The sequence below is a fragment of the Neolamprologus multifasciatus genome, chromosome 8, assembly GCF_963576455.1.
Source record: "Neolamprologus multifasciatus chromosome 8, fNeoMul1.2, whole genome shotgun sequence".
Taxonomy (NCBI): Eukaryota; Metazoa; Chordata; class Actinopteri; order Cichliformes; family Cichlidae; genus Neolamprologus; species Neolamprologus multifasciatus.
The window spans coordinates 2338033-2359061 of NC_140446.1; the positions used below are offsets into that span (position 1 = coordinate 2338033).

General features: G+C 43.4%; 1 protein-coding gene across 1 annotated transcript in view; it reads right to left on the reverse strand.

Moving 5' to 3' along the window:
- The window catches only part of LOC146512094 (wings apart-like protein homolog), a 36270-nt gene extending 15295 nt beyond the window's left edge, over positions 1 to 20975 (reverse strand). Inside the window, exons 1-5 of the mRNA XM_085170468.1 lie at positions 20670 to 20975; positions 19541 to 20004; positions 11720 to 12461; positions 10186 to 10574; positions 7362 to 7486 (exon numbers count right to left, since the gene is read on the reverse strand). Coding sequence (XP_085026594.1) covers positions 7362 to 7486; positions 10186 to 10574; positions 11720 to 12461; positions 19541 to 19982 — 1698 coding nt within the window. The 5' untranslated portion in view covers positions 19983 to 20004; positions 20670 to 20975. The remainder of the gene's footprint in view (positions 1 to 7361; positions 7487 to 10185; positions 10575 to 11719; positions 12462 to 19540; positions 20005 to 20669) is intronic.
- Between the last annotated feature and the right edge of the window lie 54 nt (positions 20976 to 21029).

Genomic DNA, 21029 nt, shown 5'->3' on the forward strand with positions numbered 1-21029 from the left:
TGCAATTTATGTAATTACTATGCACTTAATGCAGACATATTATTAAAATCTGGGCTGTAATGGTTGTATTGATGTATAGCAACTTGAAATGCTCCAAAAAATGGCTCCACAGCATGTAAAAATATAATATAAGCTCTGGTGGACTTGGTTCTATGGTAGGTCTTAAAGGGTTAATGAAATACCTGACAAACAACAAGCCCTGCTGTGTCGTGGGATGCTACTGAGCACACAAATATGTGTGTGTTTGCACAGCACCAGCAAAAGGATGCACTTGTACAAATCCAACACCGTACTGTAAAGTCAAGGCTTCAAAACAGGAGCCAACAAACCAAACAAAACTAACGTGTGAGAAGATTACACTGAATAATTGAACTTTTACTAAAGCAAAGCGTCTCAAATTCAGGAGAGTTTGGTGGATAACAGACAGAAACCAAGACGCTCGAATCCAGACACGTTCAGAAACCAAAGTGTTTAATGTGAGAACCTACAGCAGAGGATTTTAGGGCAATTTGGTACAGGGTCAATATTTATAAGTACAGGTCCATTTTAAATGAGAACAAAAACTAAGCTGTTGTGAAGAAGAAGAAGAAAACTGACTTAATTTATATTTTTAAACCTTTTCTGACTCCTGATTTTCTCCAAATTTCTAAAAATATTAAATTCAATATTTCAAGTTCTGCATTTTTATTGTGTCACCAGACAGAAGCCTTTGCTGTTCACCGTAGACCAACTTTTCTTTTGTATCTTTATGATTTTTTAAGAGAACTTTTGCAATAAAAATCAATAAATAAAATAAAATAAAATCGACTTGAAACAATCGAGGAGAGCAGATCAATAAAAGCGGATACAGTGGATAGAAACTGATGCTCGGGGTGAAGCAGAAACGGAGGAGGGGGAAGCGCATTAAACTGAGCAGAGTTTGCCAGCGTTGATCAAACCGCGGGACGCACACGCACACACCCTCCCACGCCACCGTCCACCCTCATCCTTGGCTCATCTCCTGTCCTCTTTGTATATTTTTGCCAAACCTGTGGTTGGTGGTTGCCGGGGCATTCATAATGAAAAACAAAAGAGGACGAGCAGAGAGAGTTGGCTGAGGAGAAGAGCGGCGAGGAGGTGGGGCGGGAGGGGATTTCTGCACCGCGGGGTTAATAAGCAGAGACAAAGGGGAGTTTGGGGATGAGCTTTGCTGTGCTGGAACATCAACACACCAAATTAAAGCCTGCGACAGTAATCTGAATGACACAGGCAGACACCCAGCCCACCTGCCCCGCCCACCTGCTGCTAAGAAGTATGGGACAGATGAGAGGGGGGGTGAGCGTGCCGTGTCTCTGCTATGGGCCAGATTAAAAGTATAAGAAAAAACAAAAACACGCTGTTTTTGGCATTGCGGGTGTGCATTAGGAGCAAACTACAACTTCACTGCCAAACCTCGTGAATTAGTTATCCCGACTTCACCGGAGGGGTCGGAATGGCAGGAAAACCATGATCAGAATATGAAACTAGTGTTGAGTGGGGAGCATATTTGGTTCGGACAGCTCTCTGATTCTGGCTTTCCCACCAGCGCCCAGCGCCAGAGTGAACATGGAACTGAGAACGCGAGGAGCAAAGGGCCAACAGTTTGGAGACATTTCACGCATGCCTACAGATTTTCTTTGATAAACTTTTCTCTCCCGTCAGCTTCTCCCTCTCATTACGCTCGGTTACCGCTGATTGAGAAGCTTTCGCTGCACTGGCGCCAACGCAACACGTTGATGTTAACTTGATGAATATCGTTTCATTTCTCCCGTCTGTCCGCTCCTCTCTGCGTGTTCGGGTCATAAATAACACTCAGTCTGCAGTAAAGACTCCAACCATGAGCTGAAATTAAACTAGTGCAGATAAATTGGGTGAAAAACGTCAGTTTATTTTATATAAAACATCAGGACTGCAATGACAAAACAAACTTCTCTAAGCTTTGCCGTGGCGACGTCATCGTGACTGTCCATCGGAAGGACGGGTGATTACTCATTCCTGTCATCCTTCTCTGAGGCTCCCTGCTTAGAGCACACGCACAGTTGGTGCTTTGCCACCTGCACAGCAGCAGACTCACGGAGGCAGAAAGTAAAATCAAATCCTATGTGAACGTCTCCATCCAGCGGATACCAGCTCCGTGTGACCGAACCATGGAAGTTAAGGCGGCGGTGTTACTTTGTGTTAAAGAGCAGGCGCGCTCCAGTTATGCTGTCGTGTGCTTATTTCACCCCCAGCACCCATCCTCGTGTGTGTGTGTGTGGTAATGTTGTAGATTTTATACAACGACAATGAGTCTTTATGGTACAGCAGTGGAATGAACGACATTAGGACAGTGCAGAGGGTCACTGTTATGGATGTAATAACCGCTCGTCCCTTAAAAACATTCCCCAAACAAAGCCAGCGCCATCTAAATATGGATGAGCCTGTCCAAGTGTTGTCATTATGGTAACATCTAATATCTCGCAGAGTGCTCAGCTCAATAACCTAACAACGCTCAGGCTCATCTGATGGCACAGACGTACAGTTTACTGTAATCAAAGCAGAGTTCTGACGACTCCTCCGTAGGCCGCTCACTTCCGAGGGTTATTATTTTTATAATGAGCCGCACTCCTCTCTCGCTCTCGATCACGTTAATGGGAGATGAAGCGAGATCTGGGATGTACTGCGCCCGGGAGGAGGGAGGGGGGGGGTTAATACAGGGAGGTAAGAAGTATGATGAAGCGGTCAAGAGAAAGCGATGGAGACAGAAATTCAACTGAGAGGGAGGAAAGTTATTTTAGGAGTCGGAGCATGAAACTGGAGAAGAAGAGAGGATGAGAGAGTACATTAAGTGCGTTATTATGCTCCTACGGGCACCGTGTCTTCTAATGCCATTACTGCTTGTCTGTAACAGGGAGGAAATTAACTTCATACTTTGGCACTTCAAAAAGTTCTCTGCAGGTGCACACATTCAAAAGCTCATACTCAGGACAGGCTTCAGACTATCAGAGCAAACCAATCAGGTCGTTTCAAAGCGTGCAACTAGACTGCAGTGCAATAAATACGTTTGTGCAGAAGACACGAGGAGCAAAATGAGCAAAGCGTTTCCCCTTTCTAAAGCAAAGCCTGTATATAAAAGAAGGCTGCAGGAAGTGATGTGGATTCTGAAGAATTTCCGTTTTAAAGTATCTTGTGATTCGGTGTGAAGTTAGTATGTTTCCCACCTCCAAAGTTCCTTTTTCATGTCATACAACCTGTATGTATCGGAGATCTATGAGGTATGACTGTAAAGTTTAGATATAATTAGTAGGGTTGGGCAATATGTACAAATTTTCCATCCCGCAATCGTCAGTCCAACAATCGCCGATGGACGATATATTCGCGCATGTGCAGACTTTTTGATGGGCGGAGCAATGTAATCATGCGTGGACTGATTTGTGCGTTTACAACACAGAAGTCGTCCAAACATAGACGAACTAATCCCAACGTCAACGCATAGACGAAATGCACTGACAAGAGACATTTCAGGGATTTTGACTCCAGATGGGTTAATTGTTAATTGCTTTAGTCGTGATGACGGCGCGTTAACGCTGACAGCGCTAAAAAATAATAATAAAGTCACCAATTTGGGATTTCTTAGGTTTGCGTCTTTTATTTGGTTTAAAGCCAAAGGATGTAACCACAGCGGTGTGCCGCTCGTGCAGATGTATGGTGCGAGCAAAGTACTCAAACATGACTAACTTGCATGAGCATGCACGTGCTATGCTAGGCTATCACCAGCTTCTGCCATCAACAAGCACTTGGGCGCACTCTGAGGGGGGGGCATTTGCTCGAAGATGAAAGAGGGTGCTGTTAAAACAGCGCTATTATTTTTTTTCTGTTGACTGCTTTTATTAGCGCCATCATTATTAGCAAACTCACTCATGGGCAATCGAATAAATAAATCCCCCTTGTAGAAAGTAGTCGTTATATTCGTCCAATCGCCCAACCCTAATAATTAGAAAGGATGAGGCCATGAAAACTCAAAAGGCTAAAAGACAGCTAGCTATCAGCAGTCATGCCTCTATAGGAAAAAAATAAACAGGTGAGCAATAAGAAGAACACAATGCTGCTGCAAAATTCAACCTTAACTTTTAGAGGGAGCCTCAAGTGGACATTAGAGGAACTGCAGATTTTTTTCTTAACTTGAGGGTTTGTTGACAGTATAAGAGACATCGAGCATTCAACGAATCCTGAGCTGAAAGCAAGTCTCCAGCTGCAAAGATGGGATGGAAGAACAACTCCCAGGTGGAAAACCCCTGCCACTGAAATGAAAGTTAATTTAGATAATGCCTCACATGGATCATTTTGGCGTGGGACCCACCTGACATGCTGGAAGAGCATATGAGGCTGCATGAGGCAAATATGAGGCTAATTAGGCAGATATGATCAGCTGCGATCAACACAACTTTCTTTTTAATCAAGCTTCAGGATTTCTGCTACAACTTTAATTCCCTTATTGGCTCTGCTGAGTCTGCTCACAGTGCTGCAGCGGTCCTTTGCCTTACACAACCTTATAATAAGGTGACTCCAATGCATTTGCAGCATGTTAAAATGAGGGGAAAACAATACTGGATCAGCAGATTCCCAAAGATACGGCACTAAAAGGACAATCAGCGGAGCAAAAACAGCCTGCGTTATTAACTCCAGAGGCAGAAACTCTGCTACAAATTACTACATTCCAACAAATCCTGACACGCTGCCGCAAAACTAATTTGGATGCAGAAATCAGTCTTACTAATTAAAACGATAATCACGCGTCACCTTTTCAAACAAAGTTAAAACGCCTGCAAACTAAAGCGAACACAATTAACAAGCGGCTATAATAGAGAGGCGTCGCAGAGCTCATTAGGACCAACTCGGAAAAGTACGGCAGAGAGGCCTGATTAAAAACACTCCTACAGTTTAACGCAAGTAATTCCAATTAATCTCTCACTTCAAGTTTTTCACCTGATGAGAGGACAGGAGATAAACACCGCCTCAGGTATGAGACGCTGGCAACTCATTTACAGTAATATTAAGATGTGCACTTCCACCGCTGCGGCTCGCTGGCATCGATCCGTCTTCGCTATGAAAAGAGGACGCGGCTCTTATGAGATCAATAGTCTGATTTGCAGACGGGGAGGTAGAGGCCATTAGCAGGCAGATAAATAAAAGACTGGGAGTCAAGAAATGTTCAGAAACAACTCTCTGTCCCTCATCGATGCACTGATAAACCTCAGCTCTGCCCGCCCCCGCACACACACACACACAATACTGAGTCATACAGGACGTGGGTGGACAGTCTCGTCCCCACAGGTACACTGAGATCTCTCTCTGTAACGAGCCCTGGTTTTACATTTAGAGATGAGGCTGTTTCTCTGAAGAGGTTCATGGATTAACGAGCTTCTTCATCCGTCAAAGATGAAGCTCCTTTGTGTTTTGTTTCAGCTGATTGTCATCCGCTCATTCTGTCTGAATTCCTGTTTTATGAAGATGTTCACTGATTGGTTTTACGGGCTCTTCACTCTCATTCATCCTACAAACGTTTGCATTCAGGTTGGATGACACGCTTTCTTCTAGTGAGCACTTTGTTAAATGCTCCTGATTATAATTATGGTGACACTTTGACTCTAATCTCTGCATATCACAATTCATGTTATCGTTCTCATTATCCAGCACGAATATTATTAGAATAGATTTTATTTACTAATCCATAATGTATGAACCAAGGTTATTATCGTTAACGAAAACTAGAAGTGAAAAAACATTTTCGTTAATGGAAATAAAAACAAAAACAAAAAAAGGAAAACTAACTAAAACTGTAATGAGTGTTCACAAAACTAACTAAAATTAACTGAATTTATAGCAAAAATGTGTTTAGTTTTCATTGATGTGTGCGTGTCATACAAGAGTCAAGGGTGAAAATGAAGTTTAGTTTCCAGATTTTTTTCTTGCTGTGTCTCATTATGCCAGCAGGTGGCAGCACGTTAGTCGAGTCGTCTGTGTTGCTGCTCCGTCCACGCGCAGAATCATGTCAGGAAAAGTCGGGAGAAAGCGCCAGAGTCCAATTTGGGATTACTTTGAATATGACTGTGTTTTGGATAAAGCAAGTGTCTTGTAGTGGAAACAGACAAATTATGAGGGACATTTCTAAAGGGAAAAAAATCCCACAAACCTTAAAGTGCACTTGAAAAGCTCACACAAGAAGGCTAACCTAGCTTAGCTTGAGAAGGTAAGGGAGCACACTCAACCCTCATCCCCAGAAAACAGAAGCTAACCCCAGGTAAGGCAGCGTGATGCATCCCGAGACAACAGGACGGGGATATCTACACAACTGTGAGTCAGTTACCTTCAAAAAGTTTATCAATTCACTTGAAATCAAAATTACGAACACCCGGTGCTGCGAGAGTTAATCGTCTCATTGGGGCCAAGATATACATTTTATAGTTGCCTGGTATCAATGGTTGTTCATCTGCCTTTATTTATTTATTTAAAGAACCCATAGGTGGGAATGTGAGTTGTCTGTCTCTGCGTGTTAGCCCTGCGACAGACAGGCGACCTGTCCAGGGTGCAGTATGGTAGCTGGAATAGCAACATACCCAAGGATGAGCAGAATGACTGATATGATGAAACTGGGATTTTGTTACACTTAATTATTGCAAACACGACTAAAACTATAACTGAAACTAATCAAAACTAAACTGAAACTAAGGATTTTCAAAAAAATAAAAACTAAACTAGCAAACAATTGGTAATTGAAAATCTGAAGTCAAAACTAAATAAAAATAAAAACTAACGAAAATTGCAAAACTATTAAAACCCTGGTATGAACCTTATTATGATTTTGGCTCTTCTCAGTAGCTCCTCAAATCCTAACTCTTACGTTTAACTAGACCATTGTTTGTATGATCTTTATTGTGTAACTGCTACTGCTTTCTATTATGCTCCATGTTTTCTGATGTTTATGTTTCATATCTTTGTAGCTCTGTAACTGTGTGCTTCTTTGGATCTGTCTCTGTTGTAAAGGATTTTACTGCCAAGGGGCTTCCTGGTTAAATAAATGGTAAATGGCCTGTATTTGTATAGCTCCTTACTAGTCCCTAAGGACCCCAAAGCGCTTTACACAACCAGTCATCCACCCATTCACACACATTCACACACTGGTGTGAATGTGTATGAATGCGTGTGTGGCAAAATAGGTTTTAGTCTGGCTCTCTGCACGAGATTTCCTGGCCCACACGTTTGCAGTGCATCCAGGTGACATTTCAACACACTTCAGTCACTCTCAGCCTGTCACATAAACACTGCGAACCCTCATGTGACTCAGCAGCGGTGTCACGTCTGACCTTCTTTTGTGCACTGAAGATCCTCCGGAGGGTGTCCGGGTTCTTCTCTGCAGGTTTGCCCTGAGGCGGCCTCCTCGGGCCGCTGGCCACCACCCTGAGGCCGTCCTCTGAGAAGTCCAGGACATCTGCAGGGAAACATTTTTTTTAAGTAATTAAATTTGAGATTATGTCACATCTATTTATACTTTTAAAGCCCTTCTCCTGGCCAAACTAATTATTTTTAACAGCACACATAGAAAGAAGCTGCCTGAATCTGAAAGCACACGCTTCTTCATCATGTTTAAATCCACCAGTTTTTCCACACGAGAGAGAAAAAACATGTTATTAGAAACAAGGTCAAATGAAACTGTGTTTGTGAGCTTTAGCTCATTTCCAGCAGTCCTAACAGCGAGCGCCTGCTGGATAGTGAAACAGGATTAGCTGATTGTGTTTGTTGTTAGAGTGTGACCGTTTGTGCGTATGTCCGTGTGTTCAGTCTATGCCGGCGTGTTGGCTTTCTAATGTTTATCCATACACAAAACAACAAGAAAAGCACACACAGCTCCAGTTTTATTCCACCCCATCGTGCCATTTTTACTTTATTCAGCTTTTTTCGTCTTGTCGTTTTGTAAATATTCTATTGAGCTGTTATATTCTTCTGCATTTAAGATGAGTAATGTGAATGCCCCTCAAACCACCTGCGCTCATAGAAGGAAATACTGTAATAAAAAGGAAAATCCAGATTCAGAGACTCAGAGTTTGATGTAATAAAAGGTGTTTACGCTGAATGAGCTGCAGGGCAAAATGTGTTGGTGTATTTTGTGACGCTAACCCACTAAAATAAACTCTTCAAACCTATTAAAATCTATCCATTTCCCTTTTAAACAAGCTGTGCTTAATGTTTTGGCTGCTGTTACGCAGTAACTTCCTTACTTTTGGAATAAATGAAGTATATCTCATCTTATTCCATTTCATATGGAATCATGGCACACACTGTCGTAGCTACAGACTCTATGATGTGACCTTAAAATAATGACAAAATAAAAATCAGTGTTCACTGCGGGGCCGCTAAGAATCTCGCTCTCTCTTTAAACGGCTGTTCCAGAAGCAGCGCGACTGGCAAACTGGTGTCAGAGGGTTTTCCCAGTCAGACTCAGAGAGGCATGTGTCAACAGGCTCAGGGCAGGCGTGCCACAACCCCGTTTTATCATCGCTTCACATATAAGGCGACGTCCAACTAAACTTGAACGTCGTTTCAACTTTGCAAAATAAATAAATATTATTCGACCAATTTATTTGCCAGAGTTTCATTTCAGTCTTCACTGCTGTCGCTGCAGTCCGTTCCCCTCTCCCTGCTCGCTGAGCACACGCCTCACACACAGTGCGAAGCAAACAGAGGCGCCAGACATGAAATAACACAACAGGACCTTCCCAACGACTGTTACACTGAAGAGATCGAGTGAGCGAGTCAAGCCGATGCTTTTCAGTCGTGTTGGCTTTAGGGCTGCCACGATTAGTCGACTAGTCACGATTAGTCGACTATCAAAATCGTTGACGACTGATTTAATAGTCGACGTGTCGTTTGAAGCTTTGTAAGATCACAAAAGACGCAGGAGTAAGTAGTAGGATTTAAGAGTGTAATAACGGACTGAAACAGAAGATGGCAGCACTGCATGTACAAGGATGCCAGCTGCCGTTAAACCCCGAAGAAGAAGAAATTCATAGCGCAGCCCAGCTCAGTTTCCAACAATGGCGGCAGCTAGTTAGTTTTAATATTACTCTTATTATTCTTTCTGGGTCACAAAATAAACGTTTAACATATTTTCAGGCGAGAATGTAGCTGTGTAAACCTCAAATATCTGCTCAGTTTATCAAGACACCACATATTTTCAAAAGCGCTCCGACGTTTTCGGAGACGTCTGTTACCCACTAGCTCGATAGCTAGCCGGGGGCTAGGCTAACTAGAGCCGTGAGAACACCGGACTCCCGCAAATCGTTTTCAAACCCACCGCCGTCTTTCGCTACTCAGGTTAAACATGATATATAAGTCACTTAGATAACTTAAAATGTTATTGTTTGGCCTTTTTTAGTATTTTATTTGTTCCTGAGTAAATCGGTTTGGCTGAGATTAAAGTTATAGTTTTTACACAGCTGAATAAACGTCAAGCAGACAGCTGATTATCAGAAGTGTGAGATGCTCGAGAATTTACTCCGGTGTCCTGTTATATTTTAGATAGCAAGGAGTTTATTAAACTTCACCGAAACAATCTGCAAATTTCATTAAAATTTAATAAACTATCATCATGTCTTTATTTTTAGTTAGCACATACCTTAAACACTTAAAGCTGTAAGCTAATGATAGTTATATAAAAGCAGATGCTGCTGGTGCAATAAGCTGTAGTTTTACATCCAATGGATGATGATCTGACTAGTCGACTATCAAAATAATCGTTTGTGGCAGCCCTAGCTGGTTTACGTTACCACAGATTATACTTAAATCAGAAATTTTAGATATGAAAAGACAAGAAGCACTCGGAGAATGCTTTTTAAGTAGCTCTATAAATCATTATCATCACTTTGACCTGCAGATCAATGTGTTGACCTTGAAGGAGAGGTCCATAACCTGATCCAGGTTGGCGAGTTGGGATCAGAATGTTATTTGATACACGCGTCAGCTCAGTCCTTCCTTAATTAATTGGATGATATGCACAGGATTAAAGCAACAAGCCTGCTCATGTTACTGTAACACTTTGCACACGGCTCTTTGGCTGATTTTGTACAAAGGTGGTTTCACTAGATCATCACTACATCGGCGTTATCAGTCAGACAGTGTTGGTGTTTTAACCTGTTCGTATCCTGCTCTCCTGCTTCTCAGAGTTCTTCTTGCTCTCCTTGACTGCCGGCCTTTCCTGGACCTCCAGCATCTCCTGGACCTCCAGCCTTTCAAACGGATCTGGCGGGTCATCGGCTGGCATTTCCTCTATGGTGACCACCGGGGTCGCTGTGGTGATGGCGGCCTTCTTTTTGGCCCTCCTCCTCTCCTTAGCTCTGCCGTCGTCGTCTTCGGCACCGTCGCTGTCGCTCATGTCGTCAAAACCGAAGTATTTGATTTTGTAACTGGACCGGCCGTCCGCGCTGTCGCTACTGTTCTCCTCCTGCTGGGCCTCCGAGTCCTCAAAGCCGAACAGGTCCAGCTTACTGTCCTTCTTCGACTTGGTCTGGGTCTGCCTGAACCTGCGGAGAGGACATCCAGAGGAACGGCGTTAATATTCTGCTGAGACGACTTAATTAAAACTGAATGTTAATGTGTAAACATATTCTTGTGGAGAGGATTTTTCATTTCAGGCTTCAGTCTAATGTGTTTCATGATTAGCACAAACATGAAATGGCAAACTACAATATTCTAATCAACACTTTCCCTCGTAAAATGTATCGTTTTCAGCTCAGGTAATGAAAGCAAATTCAATTTAAATTTGATTTCTTGCAGCGTTTTAAAAGAAAAAACCTGCGACTTTTATCCGTGACCAAGGTCATTTAATTCAAATGAAAAAATAAAATAAAATCACCGAGCGCTCGTTCTTCTCGGCAAAACAAAGGGCGTTACGCTTAACTGCCAAAATATTACAGTGGAGTGGAAGTAAATGAAGTCTCAGCAACTGAAATGAGACCAAAGAGGCGCACGGCCTCGCGCTGAGACGGGAAGATGGTAAAGATGTAAAACGTGTGAAATGAAAGGCATCATAGATGGTTTTCACTGAATAATGTGTCCCCGTGCCTGTGAGAAGTCACGCAGCATAAACAACTACCTACATACATTTTTATGTATTTGCTTTATGTTTTTCTCCTCTCAAACGTCTCAAAGCTGATATTAAATGGCTTTTTGCTTGTTATAATAAACTACTTTGAAACAGTCTGATTTAAATCTGTATTTTCTCTCCAAGTCTGTTACAAATATTTTATTAAGCAGTTTGATATAAAATATTAAAACTCAAAATGTGCTTTTAGTGGCTGCAATTTCAAATGAAGTACTCGGGGTGCTTCGTGCTGGCATGTTCAGCATCCAAGTTCTGTTTATGGACCTACTGAATCACTTTCTACAGGTCTGCTGTGGATGTGGACTAAAGAGAATGATCATTAAGCTTTGTGTCCATCACCAGATGTCGCACAACTCGGTTACTTTAAAAAGAAAAAGAGTGAGAGCGAGTTGTTTGTCTGAGGGATGAGGTCGATCTGTTAGATGGAAAATAAGTCTACATATGGAAAAACTGGGATAATTTAGACTTCCTGTAGTTCTTGTGTGATATCAGCAGGTGTAGGCAGTTACACATCACACTGTGGAACACCCTGACACACAAGGACCGCCGGCCCCGTTAACCAACCTTGTATTCTGTTGTTCCGGCTTCTTCCGCTGCCATCCGGCCTCTCCCAGCTGCGTCGTGCTGCCTGAACCGGCGCTACCGCTACCACAAGAGGGTGCTGCATCAGTCCCAAACTCCTCCACCACTCGGTCCTGGATGGTGACGTTACACATAGATATGGAGGATGGGTGCAACACCGTGTAGTCCCTCGTCCTGCCACGGCTCCCTCTGCCACCTGTCGTTTTGTTATTGCTGTCAGATGCGGATTTGGGAAGATCTGAGCCAAAAACAGTGGCTGCGAAGCTGCTGGAGTCCGAGGCTTTGCCCTGTTTGTTGGGCCTCCTGTATGTCCGACAGTTCAAGTTCCTTTCAAGTGACGATGAGGTCGACATCTGGGAGTAATCCGACGTCTCAGTGAGGTCAGGGTTGCCCTGCAGGTCCTCGCTGTCGCTGAGGAGCAGCTGTGGAGGAGAGGGGATCTTCTCGTGCCGGGTTTGCACCGGCTCACAGCCGCCTGCCGTCGTGACGCCCGCCGAAGCCCATGACAGAGTAGGGGCGGGGTTGCGGGGTTCCTGTGTGGGAGAAGGTGGCCGGAGGCCCATTATAACATCCCACGAGTCGTAGGTGGATTCTGCCTTGGAGCCGGTCTTCAGGGTGGTGGTCTGGGCCAGGGGCTTCTTGTCGCTCTCAGAAACGTTTTGGTACCACGTGTAGCTGTGCTGGTTCTCTGACGACGAGGACAACAAGCTCTGCTTGGACTTTCCTGAGAATGAAAACAGAGTCAGTGCATCAAAGTCACTGAAGGTACCGGTCATTTTTATGCTGGTCCAGTTCTCACAAGCAAATTTGTATTAAAGATCAAATCAAATGGACTAAACTTTAATATTTGAAAGAGGAAAAGGTGCTGCACAAATAACTAGAACAACAATGAAAATACAGGCAAAAAAAAACATCTTTGCTGACTGAAATAACAGATAAAAACTAGACTTATAAAAATAATGAAAAGAAGATAAATATTAGGGGTGAGGGAAAAAATGGATACTGTGTAGTATGGTGATATTTTGTTTGCTAATAATGTATCGATACAGGGACAGCAGAAATCGATATTTTGTTACAAAAAGGTTTTTGTGCTCTGACTTCAGAGCATGTTGATCCTTTTTCTGAGCAAGAATCCTGACATTCCTTCACTGTCCAAATGTGTTTCACTTGTTTTATGGCAGCAATAAACATGACAGTTTACTTATTTTAATTTAAGACATGTTTTATTTTAATTAAGTTTAAAACTTTTTTATTTAATGTAAAATTATATTTTGTTTTAATTTACTTTCAAATTCTTCAGTTGCTGAAGGGGCTGCATAGTTTTCATAAACTGCATAGTTCAGAATAGCTATAATTGTACCAGATGGTTGATTCAGTTAAGTTGGACTAGACTGTAATACAAACCGTTCAGTTTGTCAACAATCAAACTGAAATGAGAGAAAGACTGAGTGTGAGACTTTGATATTAGAGAAAATGAATATTGATAAAGTTTACCTTTATGTACAGAATCTGAATATCGCAAAATATTTTTAAAAATTGCAATAATATCGTATCGTGCGTTAAGTATTGTGATAATATCGTATCGTGGGATGTATGGTGATTCCCACCTCTAATAAATATATACATAAAATGTCAGTCTTTATATGCCTGGAGGGGGGAAAAGAAAAGACCTTCATACAGAACCTTGTCTGAAGCCAGCAAAGTGAATTAAAAACAGAAAAATAGTAATAATCATAACAACAATAACAACAACAACTAATTAAAAAACATACAAAACTATAACAGCTCTGGCAACAGCTTCATTCTCACCATGACAATGAACCCAAACACACAGCCAATGCATTAAAGCACACCTGGATACAAACACACACAATGACACAGAGCCCGACCTCAACGTTACTGAAACTATTCCTGAAGACTACGATAGGAACGTTGCCTCAGAGAGTTCAGGCTGTGCCGAAGGTTAAAGGTGGCCACGCCCAATACTGACGTTCAGGTTCATTAGAATTTCAACTGAAGGAAATTTACGCCGCAGTTTGTGACTATCACTATTATAATCAGTAAAAATAAACTGACAAGAAACTTCAGGGTTTCAAGGTGAGGCTTTGCTTTTGAAACCTGTTGTGGTTTGTCTACAAACCAGAAAACACAGAATTTTTTAACAACTAGACAAGAAGATGTTGGTTAAACTGAAACTTTTCTGCCAACTTCCAGCTCTGAGCCGGACTCGAAGGAATGAGACGCCGCGTGGTTCTGCACGATGTGTTCTTGAAACCGAATGCTAAAACTTAAGCAGCTTAAACATCTGCTTGCCAAATAATTCCCCCTCATTTTATTTCTTTAAATTTGAAAAAAGAAACCCCCCCCACCGCACACACACACACACTCTATATGCCCTACATTCACTTTACCGCTGAACTTCACAGACACCTCGGCACAATGATGATGCACCCAAAGATTACACCATTTCAAAAAACACCGTTACGCAATAAAAGCAGGTCACACACACACACACACCTACACACACACACACACACACACACCTGGAACAGCAGCCAGCTCTCACAGCAAACAGTCATTCGCCAGCAGCTGTAATTCTTCAAGAGAATGAAAATGGGTCTGGAGCCACTTCCAGGACAATTCATGCTGTTTGGTTATTAGCACCCCCGGTTATTTGTGTCACTTCTGCCGTGGCACATAACTCACAATGCTTCACTTTCCCCTCTGAGCAAACAGGAAATTGCTTCACGCCGTAGCATCACATAATATCAGCTTCTGCGGCTTTTGATTCAAGGTGATTGGTAGCAAATCTGGAATGGAGGCAATTTCAGTTCCTTCAGCTTATGATTCAGACTTTATTTGACAAATTAAAAAGAGGACCCCAGAGGACTGCTAAAGGTCCTTAAAGGCCCCACACTCAAAGCTGCGTATGTCTGTGGACACAGGTCTAAATGCCGTTTGTTCGTTTTTTCCCCAAAGTGTTTAATCTGATATCAACTGAGTGTAACATGTATAAAGTGCTATGACTCCTCCATGACTTCAACTATTTTACTGTCCTTTCAAAGCGTGACGTGAACGAGAGCTGCAGATGAGTCATTTAGCCTTTTCTTCTCAGCCCTCCAACGATTTCTTCTAACTTTATCAAAACAAGTCCACGTGAACGACGCTGTGCAGCTCTGAGGGTTTCCGTGGCTACAACTCCGGTACAGACACAGGTTAGCGATGAGTGTGTGCCAGTTCAAACACAAGTTATTCTGACTAAATTAACCTAACACGTAAATTTACTTTTTAATCGGACACCTTCATGACGGCCAACCACGAGCAGGGTTGGAAGCAGGCCTCTCTGAGCGCACTCCAATCGCCTTCTTTAGAACGTGCACGTGTAAAACGTCAAGTCTTAATTAAAGGATCCCAGATAAGCTCTGAGTTTGGCCTTTTTGGAAACCAAAGGGCTCGGGTTTGTTTTTCCAGTCATGTGCTGTTTTTACTGCTGACGCTGTTGCAAAATGTTCTAGTGATTAACACACTTTCAGTTCTTCGGCAGATGGCAGAGCGAGGAGCAGCCTGTACACACACACACACACACACACACAGACACACACACACAGTGTGTGTTCTGTAGCCTACGAGAAACTCAAAATGTTGCTCTGAAGCCGTTTGATGATGGAAGCTGATCGCCTTGCATTCCTTTAAAGCCGGGCAGATAAAAATAAGAGTCTGGAGAGGTGACACCTCGGGAAGGTGCAAAGCCGGCAGTTTGCGTACTTTGGCTTTGCGAGGCAGATGGGGCTTGTTGTCAGTATGTGTTCCAGCCTGTGTGGGTGTTCACTGTCTAAAGGGTTTGCAGAGCTGTGTATTAAAAACAAAAATTAAGCAGCACAGAGGCGCTCTGTGTTTAATCTTTAACCAGGTAAGAACCAAGTCAGAAGGACTCTGGGCTCCAACCTGCACGAGCCTCCCAATGTTTGTCTAGAACTAAAAGTTTAAAGATTCCTTCACTAAAGGAGGAAGATTCCTACTCTATGGCATTTGTTTTTGCTGCAGAGCTCTCTGTTACCCTCAATATCGTTTAATAACACGTGTTACTTGGTCTACCAGTCGGCTTCATTAGTTTCCTTTTCTTTTTTTATAAATCAGCATTAGTTTAGGACTGAGGTTAGTGTTTGGTTTAGGCTCTCGTCTTTCATTTTATTAAAATGCCTTCAAATGCAGCAACTTTGTGTTTCCAGTAAGTTGGATTCTTTCTACAGCAGGGCAACGTCACAGAAAGTGACTCTGAACTCGGAGAGCGCAACACGTCTGTGACGGGCAGATAAGAGTGGATGTAATCATTAAGAGTCTCTTCTTCTTAGATTCATTGTATCTGAACTTTCCCAGCAGGACAAGTCCTTAAGAAACAAAAATGTGTGGCAGATACATTTTTTTTCCTCTAAGCGGTTTTAAGCGATGACGCAGCAGCGCTGCTAAACGAACGGGTGTAGCTTCTCATTAAAGTTCAAAATCAAGCTGCATCTTTAAAAAGAAGAAAGACTTCACTGTGACTCACCCTCACACTGCAGCAGTACACTACTTTGCATTTGCTCAGCTGATTATTAACCACCTGCTTTCGAATTGCTCAGTTTACCAGACAATCCGAGTCCCTTCAGCTTCAGAGCGCCCTTTCAAAACAGCACATCTGCACCAACACCACCCCCTTCTTCCCCCGACTCCGACTCTCGGTAAATGTTGACACAAGAAGCCCGATTTCTGATCGTCTGTGGCAACAGAAGAATCGAGCTCAGCTGAGCGATCCCGCTAAAACTTTTTCTGTATTCTCCTCTGTTCACATCAGTGGCGAGTTTTTGATGGTTTCTATCGTTACCTGTCGTCACCACATCGCAGGAAGCACTTCCTTATCATTAAGTGCGAATGCTATGGGGAGAAATTTGACTCAAAAGGTTCGCTAATGCTACGGTAGGATCCACAAGCGTAAGCTAAGATTTACAAATATGTGTAGCGATTTGTGTGCGACGTTTGAGGACTCGTAAACGTCTGCGGCTTACGATGCAATTTAACTGCGCGTAAAATCGCTTTAACGTGCCTCAATGCAAACCTGAATAAATACTGATCACTTAAACACAATTTCTGATGTTCAGCTTCACTAATCAGATTATTTTCTCTTTCTAAGATGCATCGCCTGACACACACAGATCACGTCACATGTCCTCGTGGGGTTTGGACACAAATTTCATGCTGTCAGCTTTGCACAGATCCACAAATGTAAGCTGCTGATTTATTAGTTTTCTTTGTTTGTTTGTTCAAAGAAAGCGGGCAGTCCTAAATAAACAGAACAGCCTGTGACCCTCAACTAGAAACAGAGTTAACAATTACAGAAACTACTCATTAGACAGTTAATACATGGCTTAAATAAGCTGCTGCATCCTGAAATGTTCAGGATTAGACATTAAGCTAACAATAATGTAAGCCTGCTGTTATTACAGAACAGTAAGTTTAGCATCAAAGTGCTATTTCCATTGCCTGGATTACATCTATATTCAAACGGTACAGAGATTAGCTGCATGTACTCACTGCGGAGCACGATCCACAGTAATGTACAACCATTACGCTCCCTCTATCTGGAGCTGTGCACTGACCCAGCAGAAGAAGAACAACCAGCACGTAGCAGCAGCTTATTTAAATAATATTTTAACCTTTATAGCCGGGGTAGGCAACTCCAGGCCTCGAGGGCCGGTGTCCTGCAGGTTTTGGATCTCACTCTGGGTCAACACACTTGAATCAAATGATTCGTTCATTAGCAGGCCTCTGGAGAACGTCAAGACATGTCGAGGAGGTCATTTAGCCATTTAAATCAGCTGTGTTGGATCAAGGACACATCTAAAACCTGCAGGACACCAACTCGAGGCCTGGAGTTGCCTGTCCCTGCTTTATAGGCTCCTGCAGACGTCTCAGTTTTACACTGGGACGTCAACAAAGCCTACATTCGTGCATCTGTGCACCACGAGGACATGTGAGGTGATCTGTGCGTATCGGGCGATTCGTGCACTCGTATTAGGTTTAATAAGTGAGCGAGATGGATGTACATAAAGTTTTAGACATTTGTTTCCACAGAAAGCTTTTTGTAAGAGAAAAATCTGTTTGGTGAAACCGAACTTAATATATGGTGTTTAAATGACAGGTAATTATTCAGGTTTGCATGTACACATATGTAAACTAGTCCTGCATGTGGTCAGATTGTTTTGTATTTGCATTGAAGAAGGTAATCATCTGGGAGTCTCCCAATGCTGCTGAGGATCAGACGACATGGACATAAAAAAGGAGAAGAGCGGGAAAACAAATCACAGAACTTCCCGCAATTTCTAGAAATGTTTCAGTAACTCGAATCAGCTATCGAATATCTGTGGGTATATGAGGCAAAGCTTCACTTCAGCGCACTCTTATGGGCCAAAACAGGGAACAGAGCAACGGCAGAGTCCGTGGGAAAAACTTTGAAGATCAAAAATGCAGCCTGAAAAGCAGATGGTGGCTGCAGTGGACGCTTTTCATTGTTTTTAACACTCTCCTTCACTTTGCTCTTCTTCACAGCTGACTGATGGTAGCTCACAGACCTGTGTAGCACAACCTCAATCGACAACAGCTTTCTCTGCAGGTAGACGGACCATCCACAGACCGCCAGTGGACTGCGAAGACGCTAACCTCACAATTCTACTCGAGAGGGTGAAGAGCTCAGAGTAGAGCTGCTGCTCTTCCATGAGGCTGATAAAGCAGTTCGGGAATCCGACAGGATGCCTCCTGGATGAGGTGTTTCGTGACATCTTAGCTGAAGGAGACCTGAGAGAGGTGTGTCTCTGCTCATATTAAATCCTTGTTAAATACAACCACACCAATGTTATGTAGGTCCCATAAGACATTATTAGAGTTTGAAAGGAGGAAAGTGATGAAGGTTAGACATCTGTCTTCAAGAACAGGAAAGTAAACAGCCTGCAACTAACCTTGCTGGAGTCTGTTTAAAAACCACAATACCCCTCATCTTACCACTGCAAACACAACAGTGGCACATTCAGCGTACCTGTGGTGTAATAAAGCCAGCAAAATGTGCTTGTTACTCACAATCTTTACAGCCCTTTGTAAGCCAACAAGCTTAAATGTACTTTTGATTCACAGCCACGTGCTATTGACTTGTTTAACTGTACAAACATCCCACTCTGAAAGAAGCCGTCGTCAGCCCTTTATTTTATAAAAAGAACCATTTCATCAATGACATTATCATATTTATCGAGTCAACATCTGCAGCCTTTGTATGCAGATAATACGCATGTTTATGGCAGGGTTTAACTTCAGTGTCATGCTAGCTTCCCGTCAGTGTGGCTCGGTGTACCATCAGTGTGAAAACAGCCCTCGGAGCCATCTGAGGTGCTCGCTGGGGCAAAGCTCGTTGTGAGGAGCGAGCTCGCATCTCTGGCAGGCAGCCAGAAGCAGACACAGAAAGCTGAAAGCGAGTCAAGCTGACGGGGAACGGCTGAGAGGGGGTACAAACGCGGAAACTGATTTCTGTGTGTCTGAAATGATATCACTGCCAACTGAAAGGGAAGCAGCTGGAAGAAAATAACGAACATTAATAGACTTTTCTTCCAAGTTTAAATGACTTCACCCTGATGTGCTTGACACGCGATGCAAGACACCCGTGCCCTGAGTTTACTAGCTGGCTCATTTAAACTAGCACAGCTGTGAATGTCACCTCTTTGGCGTTACACTGACACACTGCAGATTTAACTTTCAGGACAATCTTAACAGACTGTGTATTACCTGTGCTGGCACTGCTGCTGTTGAAGAACCGAAGGGTGTCGTCCATCGCCCTCGGCTGGGTCTTAGGTGCTCCCTGGAAGCTGGACCTGCTCCCTGTATCCGGGGACACCCCAGGTCGTTCTGCCTGGGGCGGCTCTGCTGAGGCTGGCTTGGCGGGAGACGACTTGCTCCCGCTCCGGGACGACACGGGCTTGGATTCTTCATCACTGTCAAACCCAAACGGGTCATCCAAACCGTCCCCACATGTACGGGGCCTCTTATACACCTCCAGGACTGAGTCATTCTTGGGAGCGCCAGCACGCTTTGAGCCCACCTTGGCCTTGTAGGTGGTGTCACCCCATTTGGTGCTCAGGGTGCCTCTCTTGGTGGAGAGAACTTCGTCAAACTTGGACGTGCCCTCTCCGCCCTTGCGGCTGTAGGTTTTACCAAATCTAGATGTCATTGTTGCATCTGGGTCATATTCTCTGAAAGAGGAGGACCAAGGAGTAGAAAGAGAGAGCATCTTAGGTGAGACGAACATGTATGTGATTCTCTAAATGTAATTTACAACTTGATCCGGAGCCGCCAAGAGAAATACACACAGAATCAATCAACATCTGTAAAATGCAGCTCTGCTTTTTTAATTTTATTTACAGGCAAACTGACAATTCACAAAAAACATATTCTTTGAAAAAGAAATTCGTTTATTCTTAGGTTAACACAGGGCAGAAGTGCCAGCTAACAGCCGGAGTACTTCTCAGCCAGCTGGTTATACAAAACAAGGCTACCATTAGCTTAGCGCCATGCTAACCGTGCTCATTTGCAGCTTTCTGCACAGGTTGGTCGCTAGCATAAAAATTAATGAAAACATAACAAATTTTACAAGTGGATATCACGCAGAGCAGACTGGGTATCCATTTAAATGCGTGGTGAGAGCTCTTCTACATCCCTGAAGTTGGTATTCAAGCAAGTCGAGTGTCAGCCGTTAGCATAACCAGTAAGCTCAACACAGAGAGCGGAGTTAGCTCGAGGCTAATGGCTAACAATAACTAAAAACTGACATGGCGTTACGTCGAAACTCCAAAAGAAAAACTCCGAGAATATCCTGCATTAAAACTGGCGCTGTCTGTTTTCTGGTATTTTCACTTACTTGGTGAGCTAAAGGGCCGATCCGCACAAAACACGCTCCAGCCGCAGGACGGCCGTTAAACGGGCACAGGAGAGCCGGGCCTGCTTCCCCGATTCAAGCAGCCCTGCACAGTATAAACAAGGCCGAGCGGACGCCGTTAGAGGCCGATCGGTGAGTTTGAACCCGAATGTGACAAACCACAGATCAAGGCTGTTGAGAAAAGACGCGCTTTAAAGACCCATCTAATGAAATCAGCTCCGCTTTCGAGTTAAATCTCACTCGATTGTCTCCTCCGGGCTGCGACGAAGGCTTCCATTGGACTCCCCCGCGGTGTCAAGCTAGCCGCGAAAACACTGTAACCGGAAGTCAAGCGGCCGACAT